The sequence below is a fragment of the Dermacentor andersoni genome, chromosome 4 (assembly GCF_023375885.2).
Source record: "Dermacentor andersoni chromosome 4, qqDerAnde1_hic_scaffold, whole genome shotgun sequence".
Taxonomy (NCBI): domain Eukaryota; kingdom Metazoa; phylum Arthropoda; class Arachnida; order Ixodida; family Ixodidae; genus Dermacentor; species Dermacentor andersoni.
The window spans coordinates 62,644,436-62,664,191 of NC_092817.1; the positions used below are offsets into that span (position 1 = coordinate 62,644,436).

At 45.5% G+C, this 19,756-nt stretch overlaps 1 protein-coding gene and 1 long non-coding RNA gene across 2 annotated transcripts in view; one reads left to right on the forward strand and one right to left on the reverse strand.

Annotated features, from left to right (window-relative positions):
- Positions 1-19,756, forward strand: part of LOC126536703 (cell adhesion molecule Dscam1-like) — a 166,190-nt gene that overhangs the window by 115,805 nt on the left and 30,629 nt on the right. Inside the window, exons 14-18 of the mRNA XM_055073860.2 lie at positions 10,143-10,290; positions 11,353-11,501; positions 14,785-14,916; positions 15,666-15,833; positions 16,646-16,716. Of these exons, the coding sequence (XP_054929835.1) occupies positions 10,143-10,290; positions 11,353-11,501; positions 14,785-14,916; positions 15,666-15,833; positions 16,646-16,716 (668 nt within the window). The remainder of the gene's footprint in view (positions 1-10,142; positions 10,291-11,352; positions 11,502-14,784; positions 14,917-15,665; positions 15,834-16,645; positions 16,717-19,756) is intronic.
- The window catches only part of LOC129386214 (uncharacterized), a 144,343-nt gene that overhangs the window by 28,860 nt on the left and 95,727 nt on the right, over positions 1-19,756 (reverse strand). The window contains exon 2 of the long non-coding RNA XR_008613666.1: positions 10,246-10,301. This is a non-coding gene — a long non-coding RNA (uncharacterized lncRNA). The remainder of the gene's footprint in view (positions 1-10,245; positions 10,302-19,756) is intronic.

The following is a 19,756-nucleotide window of genomic DNA, read 5'->3' on the forward strand; positions in this document are numbered from 1 at the left end:
GATAATCAGTAGAGCTCTCAGGTCGTGAAAAATATCGGCAGATAAGCGCGCACAAGGAAGGAGATGGCTCAAGGCCGTAAAGGAAACTCGCCGGTGAACAGCTGTGGATGTCCCATGCTGACTCAAAACATCGTCGCTGTCAGAGCTTGAATGTGCTTTGCCGTCATCTTCGGAATCATAGCTCGAGTCCTCATCAATAAATTCAAGTGCAGGTGCAGTATAGTTTCGAGCAGGAGGCTTTTCTCGCGACGCCGCCGTGCGGGACGATGCCATAGGAGCGACTTTCGATAACTACGCAGTGACACCGGCAGCGCCCCTTGCCGGGATTTTACGTGAGAAGCGTTACCGAAACACTTGGAAACTGGTCGCAAAAGCCGGGTCCACATGTTGGACATGCGGCGGACCTTGAGAAATACACTTTAGGTGAATAAAGCGACTCGCACTCTAAACTAGAGCTCACAAATGAACAGGTGGAATCATTTTCGGTTAATTATCACCGCTCAGCACTGCTGGATCACAAAGCCGGCAATATAATTTAATTCTTGACATGCTGTCATTTGATTACAAAATGTTTATGCTAGTGCGGCGTAATCGCAATAGGCCTACTTTTTTTCTCGAGCGTGGCAGAAGGTGGCAGCCACGCTTCTTTTCGCTACTACCTACGCACATTAGTTCGCAAAAGGGTCTGTCAAAAATCACGACATCGGCAGAGTGCGAAAATGTAAACTGACTGTGACAGTGCAGTGCCTGTACTAACTACTGGATGGCCTTACATGAATAAGATGGCCTTATATGAATTTTGATTCTCAGCAAGTGCGTTGAATCTACTAATCGAGCCTGACAAGCAGGTAGCCTTTACCACATCAACTTCCTCATCACATTTGCCTTCAAACTTTAGTTACACAAACGTTGCACTGCTAAAGCGGCGTAAGAAAATTTTACTTGAACTAAATAAATCTAGTCTACTTAGACATGGGTATACTAAGATCGCTGAAGTATGTTCATCTATTTCAATTTCCATGACATTGAAAGAAGAAAGTTGAGTACATCACAAAGAAGAGAAAGTCAAAGTAACAGCCCCATAACCGCTGGCTTATCAATTTCCCCCTAGAGTCTGACCGCAGTTACTCGTCAAAACAGCAGGCAAGCAAAAGAAAAAAGTTATTGTCTTCCATATGGGAGAATGCTGCTGTCGCACGAATTATGTTCTAAGCCGAAGAAATCGCTGATGTTTGCTTTTCTTTCTTGTGCATCAAGGAATTTCAAAGTTGCGTGATAATGTACGATTGAAATGTTTCTTAAATGACAGATTGGTAATTAAAATAGAATCCCGGAAAGAAGAAATATACAAGAAGGCAGCACGTTTGCGCATTGGTAGCCAAATAATTTACCTTGCGGGAACCTAAGATGCTAAATGCACCCAGGTATTATGATAAATAAGTATGGCGTATGTTCACCACTTATGCTTCATTCTCCTGCATTCCTGATAACAGTTTTATTATTCAACGCAGTTTAAACAAAACCGCAAATGATTTGTCCAGTCTATCAATTGCTGTACTTATCAGCACCAGTATCACCAGTATCAGCGTCACTTACCAGTATCGTAGCAATAGCCATTTTCATGCTTTATGGTGTCACCGTCATCATTTGTTTTCTTTATTATTAATGTAATGACTCGTACGCACAGCGTCCGTTCCAGCGAGTTGCCACAACACCGCCGAATAAAGCTTCCCAGGATACAAGCTGACACAAAAATTGCAGCACGCTTGCCGCGCACATAAATTGGTACCAAGCACTGGTAATGACCTCTCCGAGCAAGCCGTGCCACGGTCGCTTACAACAAAAAGAAAAAAGAAAAGAGAAAGGCGCCGAGAAAAAGAAATGAAGTTACCGCCGCTTCGAGACGGGATCTGCGCTTATAGCGGTTGCACTGCGCGAAAAGGTTACGTACAGCCACATTCCGCCATCTACCCGCGCTGTCTACATTATTCCTGTAGCAGGCATGTGTAATGACACTGCGCTCCGTCTTTCGCTGCATGCCCCGTCGAGAATTTGTTTACACGGGCGGCATTGTGTCGCAGTTTGTGAAAAGGAAGCTTCCAGAGGCAAGGATCCATGGGCTCAGGGGAGGGGATTCCCGGGCCCGGGGAACGCTCGTTAAGCCTTGCCTGCACTGTTATCCTGCTTAATTTAGACATTCCTCGGCGAGTGGGGAATGAGCTACGTGTCTTTTTTTCTATTTTCTTGTGTCTTTGACAAAACGATGTGCGTCTGTGGCTGTGTGCCGGCATGGACTTTTCTGGTGTGCTTCGCTTACGCCAGTGCAGGCACCACTTTTAATTTTCTGCCTTGGAGAAAACGGCTAAACTGCCCCTTCTCCCAAAGTGAATGAGATTCGCTGGAAAACAAAGGAAGCCACTCGACAACGATTTATTTTCTTCGTTTCTAAATAACGCTATCTTTTTTTGGTTGTCTAAGTAGTGGGTTTAGAGCGCGTTACGGCGGATACTAATCTGCAATCACTCAGCCAGGTCATCATTGAATCAAAAGCAAAACCTAAGCCCTATAGAAGAGAAGTGTACTTAATTGGGGTTGAATCAATTTTGGCACATGCACTTTCAACCAGTGCATAATAGAGTGTGCAAGGATGCACGTTAATCATGTTTCTTTGGCCCGTAAACAACCGCAATCATAGCGTGTACCGAGAAAACAAGTAGCGCTTCACTCTGAAACTTTCTCAAAATACATTGCGACCTTGCTGTAATGTTTATCCCTTGAAGTAATTATGCTGAACATAAAGCGCAACTCCGACGTTCTCTGCTTTTCAAACTAGCAAGAAGTGCTTATTCCGCTTCATTAAGGTGGGCTGAGCCTTATACTGAAGAACTTCGCTTATGGCGAAGAGTTTGCAGCAGCAGCAGTATGTCATGTGCGAATGCAATAAGTGGACGCGGAAGAAGACACCTGCAGGAGAAACCTCAAGGTACATATTTCACACGCACCTCAGAACCTTATTGTGAGCTCCTTCTAAGCTGAATACGAAGCCAATCTAGATCGATGTCCCCGCTGTTTCTATACTCGTACAACCAAACTCAAGGCATTTGATACGAGGCACGCGCTGAAAGAACGGTCGTGCACTTCCTAGCTAGGGCAGTCTGAAAGGCACACCAATATATCTGCCGTGCACTCAGATCCTCAACCATTTAAGGTACTCTGTAAAAAGTAGCAAACTGAAACCTCGTGCATAGCAGCCAAAGAAGGACACGGCCCATGTATTAAGCATTCATGTGTTCTCTGTGACGCCTCTTCTGTCTTGGTAACGCTCTTGGCCGGCGCGCAGAATCCGTATCGCATCAACCTGCATGCTATTGGGCGTCGTTCGAGGAGCATTAGAAAACCAACCGGTGCCACGAAGTAGCGACAGGGTATACGATCACAAGGCGGGGATCTTCTAGAGAAAAGCTGCGAGGCTTTTGTATTGTGGTCCCGTCTGCGTGGAAAGCATGAAATGAACTAAATTCTAAGAACAAAAGCCCATGCCTGTAGGATAGGGTGCCTGCAGATTTAGAACATGGAGTCATGATGAGTTTTCCAGAGGTAACCCCATTACTTTTGAGTGATTGGGCATATAGGTAAAGAACTGCAGTTAGTTATATATGGGTTCCGGAGGAGGATTAATTCCGTATGCATAGGAATTACTAGTCAAAACCATGGAAAATATATTGAAAAGACGTCCTCAGACAACTGTAGAGAAGACGCAAAATTGCGGAATAGGTATTTAGACGAGTAAGGTGGAAATTTGTGGAATGAAAAGTATTTCACTTTGTATTCTCGCAGGTCCAATCATACGGATTTTTCGTAGTTTATGAAGCAAAAGTACGTTTACGAAACACATGCCTGACATTGTTGGTGTGTTTTTATTTTTTCGTCTACTGCATATATCGTTAAAGCTAAACGGATAGCAAACGGTGCCAGATAGAACGTGGTCGTCGTCTATATACAATGAATGTAAAGAAATTGGACCACAGAAGGCTAAGAAACCAAAAGCGTGTGGTTCATTTGGCACAACAAATAAACAACACCAGCTACCGCTGGGTGGTATAAAAATAGTTGCCTTAATTAGCTCTGGTGAAAGATATCGAAGTTTTCTGCTGAGGAAGAGGAAGTTTCTTGCATTGTCACCTGCACGGGAATGAGAACACATTCGAATGTGTGGATGTGTGGCGCATGAAAGTGGTAGTTCATGCCTGTTTTTTGGATGCGCGCATTTGTTATTTACGTAAGTTCATGATTTTCCCGTGCCGTCACAAAGTGTTTGCCCGTGTCCACATTTCCGCCACTCTCCACCGACGGCTGCCCCATTGTTGTCGTGTAGAGGTAAACAAGGAGGGAAGCCTCCCTTTGTTCCGCAAGCCACTTGACTGGTTCCTGATGTAATCGTCAGCACGCAGTGATATGCAGAGTTCACTTGGAAGTCTGCGCGAGCAGACGTGCTTAATGGGACAGCCAAGTTTTTGCTGCCAGGCTACGCTCCCCAAGCCACGGTCATCGACAAGGGACGTGTTGCCCCAACACCGCGGTAGACACCGTCTTCGGCAGCCACTACCGCAGCGAGGAACTAGCCGCCGGGCACTCGCTGTGTCAGACACTCGAGTTGCACGCTGTATATAAGCCACGTCACTCAATTACCCTCAGTCTTTCCGTTGGACTTTGCAGTCGCGTTTTATCGATCGTTAGGAGAAGCAGCGCGTATTCTCTTTTATTGCGATACCAATTATACGGACACTCCAGGCGCATATTTGCCGTCGCCGTGATCCTCCGTATAAAGCGCAATGGCGATAACACCGTCACCGCGCGTCGTATGCTGCGTGTGCGAGTGAAAGCACGCGAGGAAAGCCGACGATCGCTGCTTGTTCTGGCGTGCGGAAATGAGGAAAGCGAAGAGCAAACTCGCTGTCTTGCGTCGCGCGAAAGGCCGTAGCGGGATGGAAGGGAGGAAGAGGGGGAAGGCGCAGGGCTCCGGCAGCAACTACGTGTTTCGCGACCGGGCGCAAGAGGAACTGACGATCGCGGCTCAATCTCGTGCACGAAAAGGAAGTGGGGAGGCAAGTGCATACTTAGTACGGCCCCGCGCGGTAGCGCGCGCCGCGTCTTGAAAGGGATCTGCAGACGGCTCATACCTTTGTTCGCGCTGTGTTCTCGCCGCTCTTGCGTTGAATCGATAGAGAGCATGAAGGTCACTTCGCTCACTGCCGCTGCCGTGCTTGATCCCACCAGCCTTTTGACAGCGGTTGTCTGCGCTCATCGAGTGTGGTGCGTTCATGTTTGCTTGTGTGCGCTTACATCACACTTGTCAATTCAGTTAGTAAGGGAATGTTTCCAAGTTTATACGGCCGATAAAAGTACTATCCTTACTTCATATAACTGCCTACTAATTTTCTATCGCCATCGATGCTCCGCCTTTCGCGCGAAACTGTGACATTGTTTTGCGCATATTCTTTCAACGTAGTGTTTATCGCGTTTATCACCGTATGTGCGCGTAGTTCTTCATTCGCTCGCAATTTTCTACAATATTTTTCTCAACCATAAGTGTACACGTGGTGGCCTTTGTTATACATTTCTCGGTAGAGTTCTTTGTTGTTGTTTGTCCACAACTCTCACTGTTAGCTAAACCATGGGTCTGTTGTTGCTTTGTTTGTAATGTTGAGTGTCGTGTAAGCTCTCTCATTTACACTCTTAAGTGTTTCTGGTCGCGTCCCTTCTCATGCCTCTAGTCCGAAGGTTGATGAAGCGTGGGCTTATTTCCGGGCAGCTGTGGAACCTCTCTTTTGTGCACGCGGGGTGGGTTTGTTTGTCGTCCCTTCTTCTCTGCTCAGAAAAGTGCAGTATATGAGCCCCCATCTTTTGACAAGAGCACAAACACGACCCCCCCCCCTATGACACGATCATCTCCATTTCTTCTACTGTATAATGTACTGGTTTGGGAAAGTTGGTAGCATTCCATGAGGGGGGGGGGGGGGGGGGGTTATGGCTTTTGTGCCCCAACACCTGTCTCCAAACGTCGTCCTCTAGCTTGTGTGCAAAAGCGTACCGTCATGTTCTACTATGTAGTTATGCCGCGTTAGACTGTCCACGCTTGGTTAAGTTCCTGATTCAAACCTTCATTTTTGTTAAACGTTTACACTGACGAGATGCTTTATTGTGTGTGGAAGGCTACTATATTGCTCCGTTTATACTTACATTTGGGAGCTCTTTTACGTGGCAAATAAATCTGGAAACGTAGCCGTTAGGGAAGCTGATGTGGTTATTTTTCTGCCGTGCCTCAATATGAGCGAAAATAAAATTACAGCATAGGAAGACCCCTGCTATGTAAAAAATCGCTGTCTCTCCCGCCATCGAGTGTAGATGTAAGCATGAAGTGGCAACCGGCAAAGCAGATGGGTTGGAGACGATACTAGCCACAATCTCAAAATGGGTGTAGTGCACGTTCGCAACAGCGCAACCCACCACACCGTACCGAACCACGCACTATTTTGCACTGGTCCATATGGACGCTGCTAAACTAGAAGAATAAAACCGGCTGAAGGCGGCACGAATAGCAGCGAAAGCCTCCGGGAAGACAGAGCGCACTGCCCAGCTAGAAGAAGAAAAGCGCCTGAAGGAGGTGACGCAAAACCCGCGCTGCGGAACTCACGGACCGCTGGCGTTCAAAAGCACAGGCAACCCTGTCACAGCGCCTAGATGACAATCATGTGTATAGTGCCCTGTATCTGCCTTTTGAACGTCGCTATTGGAAATGACAAATAAAACTTCAGCGTACTAGAAGTTACAGCTTGAGTGATATTGTTACTGCCCAACTTGGTTGGGCAGTAACTAGCGTATGTAATGAGGTCCTGCACAAAGGGTAGGGCGCCAGAGACAGTTTTTTTCTGATGTTCTGAGTGGTTGCCCTCATGAGCTCGTTTTCTTCACGCAACTTGCCCCGGTAATGTCTCTGACTTTTGGCTCAAGGTCACTTGTAGGAGTTAAAAGCATTTCATGCTTAAACATGGCAGCGCTGTACAAATAAATGGGAAACGAGTCGATGCAAAACAGTCAAGGTAAATTAAAATGCAGATGCGTTGGTTTGGGCTTTGTATTGGAGAATGAGAAACACGAAAACATATCTTAAAAAAGAATCGAACCGTGCACGCAGACTGCGTCCAGTCTACTTCATGCACCTTTACTCTGCCGAATTTACGATAGAAGTGGGAAAAAACATTTACTGATTTGCGGTTTCTTTTTCCGGAGGAACCGATCATTTTGTGTTTGGGTAATGTTAAGGAGTGACGGCTGAAGAGGGGGAGTGTCGAGACCAAGATGAGGGTGCGTCTTTAATGGCGCTGTCTTCTCGTCGGTATTGCTCTCCCTTGTATCTCTCTTTCTCTCTCTTTTTACCGAGCTTGAATTATGCGTCCGTACAATGTCAGTTACATTTCCTAAATGAATTTTCATATTATTTTGCTAGCTTGAAACATTTAATAACGTCATCAATCGCAGATAAAACAAACGTCTAATACTCGTATTGACTTCATTACAAGACACGTGACCTTAATGATAGGCTACCACAGTGGCATAGTTATTGAGCTATTTTGAGCGACTCGAGAATTTCGCTAACTGCTTCATCATTTATTGAGCAAGAGTTGGCATCCACGAGGTAGTTGGCACATTAGAAATGCAAGCCCTATAGTGCAATTTCAGATATTTTTGCGCGCGAGGACTATTTATTTATTTATTTATTTATTTATTTATTTATTTATTTATTTACTTATTTATTTATTTATACTGTCAACCGTAAGACCGTTACAGGGTGGATGCAAACAATACATCTCAACAAGTGCACAGAGCCACAAGTACAACATTTCTACAAACCTAGTTAAATTAACTGGAGACCAACAACCATGATACACAATCGCCCAGCGGCCGTGTGGATCCAGGTCGCGAATAAAACATATTTACCGACCAATAAGCATAACAGTACGATGGATTTCAGACCAGTGAAAATCGAAACTTCCACGAAAGACAAGGCAAGAGGGGAGAGAATGACAATAATTTTTATTCGGAGAACTACCAGAGTTAGAAAGTGAGCAGGTTATCTGCTTGTAAGAAAGCCTGAGGCAGGGCATTCGATTCTGCTATTGTTCTCGGAAAGAAAGAGTACTTGAATGAGTTAACTCAGACCGTCATGGGTGCAATCTGATCTTTGTGAGAACTTCGCACAGCACGCGAGGGACACTGCTTCAAGTAAGAGTGATTATTGCGCAACAGATAAAGAAATTTTAGCCTGGCGACCTGTGTCAGGTTTGAAAGTGAAGGCAAGTTTAGCTCACGGAGCATGTCAGTCACCGAATCTGTAAATTTGAATCTAGATAAAACGAACGTGATTGAAATGATGAAGAATGAAATGATTGTTAAATGTCGATTACAGTGTTGTAACGTCGACATTAAGCAGACTTTTTGTGTATTGCTTAAATTTGCATGAGTACATTTCTGTGACATAATATGTACCTTTGATTCTCGTCTTACACAACGTGTCTTTCTTGGTGCTGACATTGTGCCTATGTACTTTTTTTCTTTTTTGTGAGCTGACTTTGAGTTTATGTGTGTAGCTTGCTTTTTTATTTCCGAAGCAATTATTTTTGACAGTGTCACCTGTTCTTTTTTTCATCATTTAGCACTTATTCGATCTAATATAACGGATCAGAAAGAAAAAAATGCATATAGACTATGAAGCGGCGCAAAGCCGACGAAGCACAATCAGTTGCCATAATGATACGATGTTGGCAAGAAAAAAAATTACTCATAAGATCCGTCTTTATGCTGTAACCTCGTAAACCTAAACGTCAGCGATAAAGAAAGAGAAAAGACTAGAGAGAGCGAGCGAGTGAGTTTCGCGAAACTTTGCCTCGGTATAATGTTTCACGGCACATCATCAGCGCAAATGGACTGCGCGAAACCGGAGCATTCCTGAGACCCACAGCCGGTCATTCCGCCCTGGATTCGCGCTCAAGCTCCGAGCTGAAACTCGAGGACAAACCGGCCGCGAGGCCACTAATTTCACCAAAACGTTTGCACTAGAAACTCCACAACGCTCGGGTGCCGAGCCGGTAATGAAGCTTTGTCTATCTGCGGGGACGCAAGCGGGTGCGCAAAACGTTTCACTTTGCACTCATCTCCGCTTGGCACAGTTGGCCATGTCATTGCTCAGTGCACGGCGTTCACGCTCGCGTATGACTTGACGCTCGGAGATACGGTCAGTCGCTGTAAGCGATCCTCATTTCCGTGGCTAAATGTCGCCACGCGAAAGGAAATGCGCACCCTCTCTCCCCCTCAGTCGCACTACGAACGTCGTGTGGCGCTACGAGGTGCTGATGCGAAGCTGTCGCGGTAGCAGGCTGGGCATGCAGTGCATGTTAGGCGATGGCGCTGCCCCGAAAACACGCGTACACCCACTACACGCACGTCAAGCCCACATGCGAACCTGTACACACTCGGTCCGTTTGCTTCGTGTGGTTCCTGTGCCCTGCGTATACAGTTCCTAAAACGGAATCATTTTCCCCTATCCCCCTTTCCTCAATTCAATAAAGTTACTCTTTACCGTTTTTACCCCTATTCTGCGTCACCACGCTTCGAGTTGTCGATTAATTCGGCCTCGCTCTGCGATCTGCTGTCCTCCTGGCTTGCTCTGACGCTAGAACGACCACTCCAGAAAGGCAATGGTCCCAGGCCCGATGTCCGGAGCAAGACCAATTTTGCTTTAACAGTGAAGCCACATTTCTGAGAAACCTGTATTTGCAACATCGTGCTACAGTCGAGCGGATGAAACGATCCCTTTTCACGAACCTTCCAACACCTTGTAAGATTCCGCAGAACTCATTCGCGTATACAGTTGCGATGCTTTGAATGTACTGCAGCACTACGTGGTCGCTCTAACAAGTCTGCAAAATTGGTTGCAAGCTTACTGTGCATGGCACATACGACTGCATGCTGCCAGAATCATGCGGCACAGCGCAGCCGCACATGGCTACAGTGTTGGTGTGACTAGTTGTGATTTGCCTAAAGTTAACTGCCCATGAAGATGAACGTTCTCGTCGTGCACGCAGAGGCAGCCCACTTCGAGAGGCGTTTCCGTGCCGTGACGGCACGGCGTGGAGATCCGGTGAGCCTGGCGTGCAAGGCTCAGGGCGAGTCGCCAATCACACTTACCTGGACACGTGACGGCCACCACTTCAGTCCGACGCAGGAGTCAAGGTTAGTGTCATCTGCGGCAAAGAAAAATAATCCTCTTCTAACAGTCCTTCAGGGATGCCCATACCCTATAGTGATATGGTGACGATACACTGTGAATTTTCCTGGTCCATCTAGTTCAAAATCATGAGTTATGCTCTGTTTCTTTTATTTACGACTGCGCTTTATGGTTCTTCAAAATGAATGTGGCGGCTCATCTGAAATATTAAATCAAATATAAAATATAACTACGACAGTTTAAAGCAGTAATCAACGTATATAAAATACTCCATAGCTCGTAGCCATTGTAGCATTCAACGTATCTAATTGATAGAGTTGTTGTTTGATGTTTGAATGCTTGGTGACAAATGCACACACGTTACTATATATTGCGAGTGACGTTTTGTAACTTGCGTCAATGAATCTTTGATTTTGCAACCAATACGTAAAAGTTGGTCGACAACATATCTACGATCAACATAACTGCGGAACAACGCATTGGAGTACTTTTAAAATGTTCGCGTTTGAATCTGTGCTAGTTGTTCTCCGAGTTGTCGCAAGGATGCTGAATCAGGTGTGTATAAGCTGTGTACAAGCCCCGTGAAAAGACCCAAGTGAGAAGCGGCACAGGTCAACTTCACAAAAGTGATCCTTGACTCATTCACACATCGCACGGAAAGCTGGTGATGGCAAAACAAATATAAGAGGAATATGATACACATATGGGATGAAGCCCTTACAATTTGCGTACGCATATCCTAATGCAGACATATCTGAGGATATATACACCTGTGCGCGCACATCGGCTGACCTGCAATAGGGACGATTAAAATAAGTTAAAAAGAAGAACGAGTGCAAACTTTCACAGCATGAATGTGTTTAAGAAAGCGGGTCTATTTGCCTTGAGCACCTGTTTCATGCACAACCATCCATACCTTGGCTTCAGTATGGAGCGCCTCAAATGTAACGCTTTTAACGGAACTTATTGATATTCATTCATTGCTATATTGCTTTGAAATGTCCCAGCGCGGCATGCTTTGCGTACCGCCGAGCTCTTTTTAATGTTCAGTGCTGTTTCGGCTGCAGATATCTGGTCCAAGAAAACTCAGGCGACGGGTGGTCGGAATCCGTGCTGCGCCTCGCCAACTCGGACCGACGGGACTCGGCTGCTCTCACCTGTCACGCTGAGAACCCTTACGGTAGCGACGACACTGTCTTCCAGCTCATCGTTCAGGGTACGTGTCACGAGCCTGAACTGTTTTAAACGCTTAGCACGAGATGCTAGCAAGTGGATGTCCCAACGGGCAAATTTTGTGCGCGTGTTGCCATTTGAGGGTACAGGAAAAAGAAACCTTGATAATATTTGTAGTCCTGTGTGATCTAGTTGTACATCAACATAAAAAAATTTCACCGACGATTACGATGCTCCCTAATGCGAAATTTTAGCGTAGCTCTATATGTGTTTTCATTTATCGAAATATATTAGCTGATGCGGATATGTCTCGTGCGGCACGTTGCAAAGTAAGCGAAGTGTGTCGTGACTGCCTTGCTAATTAGGAGATCGCGAGAGACAGCCCGTGTGGGACGCGCGGGCGTGATTCACAGCCGCCGCCGCAGACAAACATCCCAGACGACGCGCGGTGCTCTGGCGCCATCTCGTAGCGATCGTCGCCACACTGCGCCCTTTTTCTCACGCTTTTGCCATACCCTCCTCCTCCACTCTCCTCCTCGCGTCTTTCTTTCGCCGCTACGCTCCGCGTTCGCTCTTTCATCATTCGCTGTGCTTATTCGCTCGGTTACGGTAACGCCGACGCTCGTCACAGGAACGGGCGCCTAAGAGCTGCGCTGTAAAAGGTAGAGCCAAAGTTATCATAACATTAAGCAGCTCGATATATCTATTGACATTTTCACAATCACTTACTTGTACTGGCAACTCTGTCCAAATAAAGACGGCCACGACATCCAGGTCCACGGCAGCTCTTTCGCTTTGTGCTGCGCTCACGTTTCTCGTTTGTGGCTCACAATCTAGGTGTTCTGTTGAAGCCTAAACTGTCCTTGCTACCAACCACCTTATTTAGATTGGTCTCAAGGACTTCAGCGGCGACACCGCGGAAATAGTAGTGCTGTGTGCGCAAACGTCCGGCCCGCCCAGCGAGCCGCTTCGTATTTTTGATTCGTAGCATTCATTGGCTAGGTGCCTGGGCTCATTTTCCGCTTCGTTCCGTTTGGCCTCCTATTTCGTGTCGCAAAAAAACCGGTACCGCCACCGACGATTGAATAGGTATATTTCTGTCTCTGCGGTTACCGCTACCTACTTGTGGGTGCACGAATCTCCGACGCGATATTGCGTCAGCCAGCACGGGAGTGATGGTAAGTACATCTACTTGCATAAACTTCATTCTGCTGGCCTCAACCGGCTTCGTAAACCTGTCGGTGTAAACAAAGCACTGCTTTATAAATAATCAAATAAACAGCATTAAAATTGTCGAACGCCAGGATGTGAACACGTCTACTACAGAAGCCCGATACGGAAAGCATTACGGCACGGACGCATTCATCGACAAGTGGCATAGAGCACCCTTATGAATTTCTAGAGGGCAAGCGAGCGCGTTGAGCCTCTTGGGGGGTTTCGATTGGGCCTTACGCCGGCGTAGTTAGAACACAGGCGAGAGCTCGCGCGGCAAGCAATTCGTGCAAAACGCAAGCAACAAGAGAACTGCGCCTGCAACAACAGGGAGAAGCTTTTGAAGGGGACGCATGGAAACGCAGGCGAGCCTCTCAGCGGGAAATTATGTGAGAAAAAGAAAAGCACGGCAACAACATTTTTTTTTTCATTTACCACAGTGAGCACGTGCTGGGGGGCGACATAGTTATACATGTTTACAACGAAGGCGCCAAATAAAACGACGAACGAAGCAAGACGACACGGGACAAGCAGGTAGGTGCACTAACAAGTGAGCGTTTCATTTCTTGACACAGGAATAAATAGCTCCTGCGAAGAGTCAAAACATCAAGAAAAAACAGAGCCGTCATCTGCCTCACGCAACGAAAATACGATACAGAAGAGCTTCTTAAGCGCCGCTCCCAAGATACGCCAGTTCCTTTGTCGATAAAGAAACTGAGGGTTCACTGATACAAGCATCACCACGCTTCTTGATCTCAAGCGCTTCCAATATCTCCCTTGTCAGTGTACCTCCCTTAATGTTTTGAACAGAGCAGACGATCAACTCACAAGGGAGATATTGGAAGCGCTTGAGATCAAGAAGCGTGGTGATGCTTGTATCAGTGAACCCTCAGTTTCTCTATCGACAAAGGAACTTGCGCATCTTGGGAGCGGCGCTTAAGAAGCTGTTCTGTATCCTGTTTTCGTTGCATGAAGCAGATGACGGCTGTGTTTATTCTGAATGTTTTGACTTTGAAAGCAGCGATTTATTCCTGTGTCAAGAAATAAAACGCTCAGTTGTTAGTGCGCCTGCCTGCTTGTGCCGTGTCGTCTTCCTTCGTCCTTCGTTTTATTTGGTGGCTTCGTCGTAAACATTTAGCAAACGCAAGAATGGTGATAAAAGCGAGTTTACTGGGGAGATTGCTATAGTGTGCGTGGTGCGCTTTGGATTTGCTTACCTCTTAAAATACGGCAGTATTGGTTCCAAGGGTAGAGTACAAGCCTCGTAAGTAATGATTACCAAAGAATGCTACGCACTATATGACAATTCCCAGTGGGGAGTTTCTGCCCTAATTTTTGCAGAAAAGGGAAAGAACACCTGCAGTCTAGTTCTTTTTGTGCGACGGTGGATGGCGTCGCATTTTACCGGCACTTTTGCAAAAATCATGCATAATATTTAATTACACTCTGACAGGAAATATATTGAGCGCCGCAAACAGTCAATAAAACGCAACATATTTTATATGACGGCCTTTTTTAAAGAAAAAGAGCCTTTCAAGTAAGCCGGAGGTTAAAAAAGGGGCCTCACGTGGCCAGTCGCGCGGCCATTTTGCGTGTATTCGGGAGCTTCTTTCACGCTCGGAAAAACGTTATTCCGTAGCACGTATGGAGCAATAGAAAGCTGTGTCGGGAGTTTTTTATGTTGCTCTGCAATTTTCCCATTGACACTTTTCATCTAATTATAATATTTGAGAAGTTGATAAATTAATTAGGACTTATGTAGTTAGGCAGAAGGCAAACGATAATATGAATATCTCCAAGCGACCACAAACAACATTAGCGTGGTTCTACCCAATTATGCGGCACATCCATATTTTTTAATCTTGCTGCATGATAGTTGGGACACCCTGTATACGCGTATATATGATGTTCAGTTATCGATTGTGCTAGTTCGTTTTCTCTCGTAGCGAAGTCACTGTGACTATTTTTATATTTCTTGTCACACAGACATTGCTAGTACAGTGTAAACAGAAATTCGAACTTGAGGCGAGCGTAATCTTCCTGTTTTTCTTCTGTACGTCGACGCGAATCTTTCCTTCTTCGAATAATCGGCAACTCATCTACTTTGCAAACAGAGCCTCCGGGGAAGCCGCAGGGTTTGGAGACAATTCAGACGACGAGCCGTACCGTGACACTTGCCTGGGTGGCGCCATTCTCTGGAAACAGCCCAGTGCTGAAGTACCTGCTGGAGCACAAGTCTTCGAGCGGTAAATAGTCCATGCAGCCGCACGTCAGAAGCATTGCTCACAAAATTTGGAACGCGTCTTTGTTGCACGCTATCCATGCATGCTAATTATTCGGAGCGCCCCGATGGCCTCACTGCTGCGAAACGAAATCCTTTCCAGGAGAAGAGGCTTCCCAAGCAGTGGACTGGCTTTGAGCGTTTTTATCGTTTGACAATGTTTACTTAAACGGTAGAACAACGAACTATGTCATTCGTGTAACGTAATTTTGGGCCAGTTTCGTACTTATTAAAGCTGAAACGTATGTAGTATGTTTAACCGGATTGCACCCCTGAGTTTACAGAAGAGGTCGACCAAGCTTTCCCTCTTCAATGTGAGTCTTCTGCGATGTTGAGTTGCAGTACCCAACTGTCTGTTTACAATTTCGCGCGAATGATAGCATTATTCTTCGAACAAAAGTAGTTAGTTCCTGAGGCGTACTTCAGCAAAAAAAAAAAAAACATAAATCAGTGCATGGTAATTCTTCTTGGGACAAACTGCGTAGTTTGCCGGCTCATGCTACCACGATACAATGTTAACTCTCGTCACAAATGGTCCTTCTAAAGCACGCCAGTGTGCTGTCGTGTGATCTGTTTGTTGAGACCTAAAGCCGCTTAAACTAAATACGCCATGGATTTGGAAGGAATTGCATTTTTTTAGCGGACACACAGGATAGTGTTTTTTGTTAGCAAACGACTTTCACTCATTTGCGTTTTTGCTCTGTCTGCTTTGAGGTTCTTGGGAGTACGACACGCAGCTTTCACCTGAGGACACCAGCAAGCTCTCGTACCTGGTGACTGGTTTGCGGCCAGCAACAAGGTACGAGTTCAGGATCCGCGCTGGAAACGCGCTCGGACTAAGTGACCACAGCGACCCCCTGGTGGTCACCACTGACCAAGAAGGTACCTACGATATTCCCAAACACTAGAAGTTCCCATGGGAATTAGAAAAGCTGTGCACGCGGCGTTTTGATTCCTTTCTACGAGCCCCTTCTCTTATCAAATCCTTGAGACTGTCTTTTTGAGCGATCCCACATATAGGTACGAATGTTCTTTGTATAGGCCATCTACCCTTACAAAGACGTTATATTGAGATGTTGTATTTCCTCTTAGCGAATTTTCTTTGTCTATAATCCAAAATCAAGAAGGGGGCCGACAGATGGAGTGGGACACTGTGCTACAAAAGTTATTAACACTGATAAGGTGCATAAGGAAGGCTGGCCTACTCTACGATAGGAGGACCTATTTTCGTCAAAGGCGGCCTTGTCATCCTCGACGGGTTATTTTTAACTAATCGTAGTGCAGTCTTTCTGAGGCACCTTGTCCTTCTTGGTATCGTTGTCTATGATAGATATTCTATTAATTGAAAACTGAAAATTATGCCTTTTTTTTTCGATAACACTGATGGCAGGTAGGGGAGCCAAGGCCCCTGTAAATGTAATTATGAGACCAATGAGAGGAAGTGTTACCGGGGAAGTTTCCAGGCACAGGGAACGCTGTGATAATGGGTAGAACGAAAAGGAACAAAAATGAAAGTACACTTTCTTACAAAACAATTCACTGGTCTATTTGAAGGCTGAGTAAAATGGCTAATTTCTGAAGTTGTTCTTGCAGGTACATATGCGCCGCACGTTATAATCGTTCATTAAAAGACAACTTACGAACTTTCCAAGCTACGTGCGAAAACCAAGCGAGCACTCGTTTTTTTCCCCTAGCTCCAAGCGGTACCCCGCAGGACATCCAAGTGACCCCGACTGGTTCTCGGAGTCTACACGTCACGTGGAAGGTAAGAACATTAAACTGTTCTATATGGTTCAAGCTGTAATGCATGATAATAGAAAACACTTGCGAATAGACGTTCCTTTTACGAGCGCCTATTTATTTCTAACTGCAATGGGCGGGCTGTGCCAGTTCCAAGACATGAGGCATAGAAGAAACCTTAAAATGCCCCTTGAGTGGCTGTCCATCATATGAAAACGAGAGGCTTGCCCTGCGGAGTGCTTTAGGGCGATTACAAGAAAGTCCCTTTACAGAAGAAACTGTTCTGGGACTGCGCCCTCGTGCGTCTGCGACATACGAAGCCACAAAAGCGCTGCAATGTTTTTTTAGATGTACCAGCCTATATGACAGCTTGGGACAAGCTAGACGACAAACGCTGTATTGCGTGGACGCGTGTGCATGCTGTGAACTTTCCTTTCCTCCTCCCCCTTCTCTAGTTCCCTTTCCAGGTGTGACTCTGGTGTGGACGTAGTATTATGCATGAAGATAAAATCATATTAAACGTCAATGTTCACGGCGCCCACCACTGAATTTGAGCTGTGGGCCCCTTGTTTATCTCTAGAAATATCATACAGCGTAAGAAAACCATGTCCAATGAAGTGCCGTTGCCTGAGGAGTTCAAAGAAATGCGGGCACTAAGGAAAGCTCTAGAAAGCGGCATTTTCCACGATAAGGTTTGTCACGGTAGTGACACATGCATAACATTTTGAAGATAAAAAAAAATTAAAACAGGGTTATACAAGAAAAAAATCATGGTACAGTTGAATGACCTCTTAAGAAAAGCGTCAGTACTAAGAATTACCGTATAAGTTGGCGACACAAAGGGGGCCTCATACTATACGAAAATCAAATCGCAACATTTATACTGCGCGATATTTTTTTAAATATGTGTGATTTAATCCTACTCCAAATATATACTCCTCTATGCACAGATGAGAGCTTATACTTCCTCATAATATTGTTAGCCGATTGCAGTGCTTCATGAAACATCGTCGTATTTTCCGTACATAAGAATGCCACAGGGCGAAAGGAGCGCTATTAGAAGTTTTCCACATTTTCAGAAATGTTAACACCTGACGCTGGTAGTAGGAGCTAAGTAATACGAGTCTGCGCGAACAGCGCCATTCAAATGTCATCAGCTGTTTCAATCTGAAATCTCCGTTCTAGTGCAATCCATTCACGTGTCGTCAGCCATATGGTTTTAAAAGCCGTTTTTTCATGCGATGCTCTAAGTATTTCGGTCCAGGTCAGTTTAGTTTTACATGTAGCCGCCACATAATTCAATTTCAATGCGATTGTCTCATTTTTGCGAAGAATTGCAAACTTTGCATGTTATATTTTAAGAGACGCCGCCACCTTTGAACACGTACAACGCTTTCCATGTGCCATCGAGAGTGAGATGCCGATCAGAAGGATGGAAATCAACACCATCGTCATTTTGGAGGCAGTTCTTGATTTCTTTATGATTTCTTTAGAATTCTTTATGATAACATAACATGTTCTGTGGTAGTTAGAATTAAAATATTTTCACATTAAAAAATTTTGGTTCTTGAAATTGGTCCATACGTGCATGCCAGTGACTGCCGAGTTACGCATCGAGCTTTTATATTGCGTGAGCGAAAACTGTGCACAGTTATCGGAGAGCGTATCGAAGCATATTTGGTGACTTTGAGACGCTGTTCTTTAAGAGCACGTTCAGCACCCTTGTCGAATAAGCGTTTATTCTTAACCTAGCAAGCTTAAACTGCACCATATCTTCTCTCCAGGAGAAAGGATCACACTCAGGTCCCATTTGCCCTGATTTGATAGTTTATGAAAAATTGTTAACGAAGATGTGAAATAAGTTTTTAATTAGATGTTTCTTCTAACGGGAGACACCGAAAAGAAAAGTTACAGTCATTCGGTAAGGATTCTTCTGTGTTTACGCTCTCTCTTCATCTCGTCGGCGCATTTCTATATTTTGGAGCGTATTCGATGTCGTATCATTGTCGTAGCAGAACACAATTGCTTGGAAATATATTTTACACGCTAAGATCAGCTACATTATATTTACAGCTACTGATAAAGCATTGCATATTATGTTAGAAGGCTGAGAGATAGGTCAGAATAGGCATACTTGGGCGGTCTTCGCTTGAAATGCAGACTCATACAAGAACAGAGCCAATAACTCGTACGAGAATAGAGTTCAGTGCTAGTCGCGGTCGACGCGTACCTAACTCTAGCAGTAGCTTAATGCGCCAAGAAAACGATGTACTGCCCTTACTGTGTGGCATAATATCTTCTAGTGTACTGCCAATTCTTTCTGAATTACAGAAAGGCAGGCATGGATTACCTATACGCGTGGCAAGTGGGCGTCTGCGGTGAGCGGCAGAGCTTGCGCGCTAACTTGCTCATGAGTCATTCATTCTCGCTACTGCTAGGATGCTATCGTTTTCTTCATTCCTCTCTACCGTCGCCCGGAAGGTTTATGCAACACATTTTCCTCTATAGGGTATTATCCATTGCTTACATCAGTACGAAGCGCTAAGGAGGGAACACACGATATTGCTATGTAACTCATGGAAAGATTCCATTATTGGAGAGAACCTGTAACTTCCTACCCGGGAAAAAGCACTGGTGTTACTTCCCATGCAAACGAATAATTACCGCTTTGCCATGTTTCTTTCATTAGTAAGCAAGTGCAGGCACGCGGTAATCGTGAGCGAGTGCTACTATGAATGCCGAAGGCGTCTTTATCTTACTTACTGATACGCAGCTTGAGGGAATTAGTATGGCCGGTGTCCTTGTATTGCTGTGCTTTATGGCGGCATCCGGGCATTCTTCGCATTCGGTCACGCAATAGCAACCGTTTCAGTGATTCCCCGATCACCCGGGCGCAAGCAAATTATTCCCCGGAAGAGAAGACTGTTGAGGATGCCGGAACTGAGCGCCGGAAACAGCCCGTAATAGGCTTCCTTTTCCTGACTTCAAGCCCGAAGGAAGGGGTGATTTGCGTGCCAGCTGGAGCATGCATTTGGCGAGCTAGCGCTTGCGCGGCAACTTTGTGG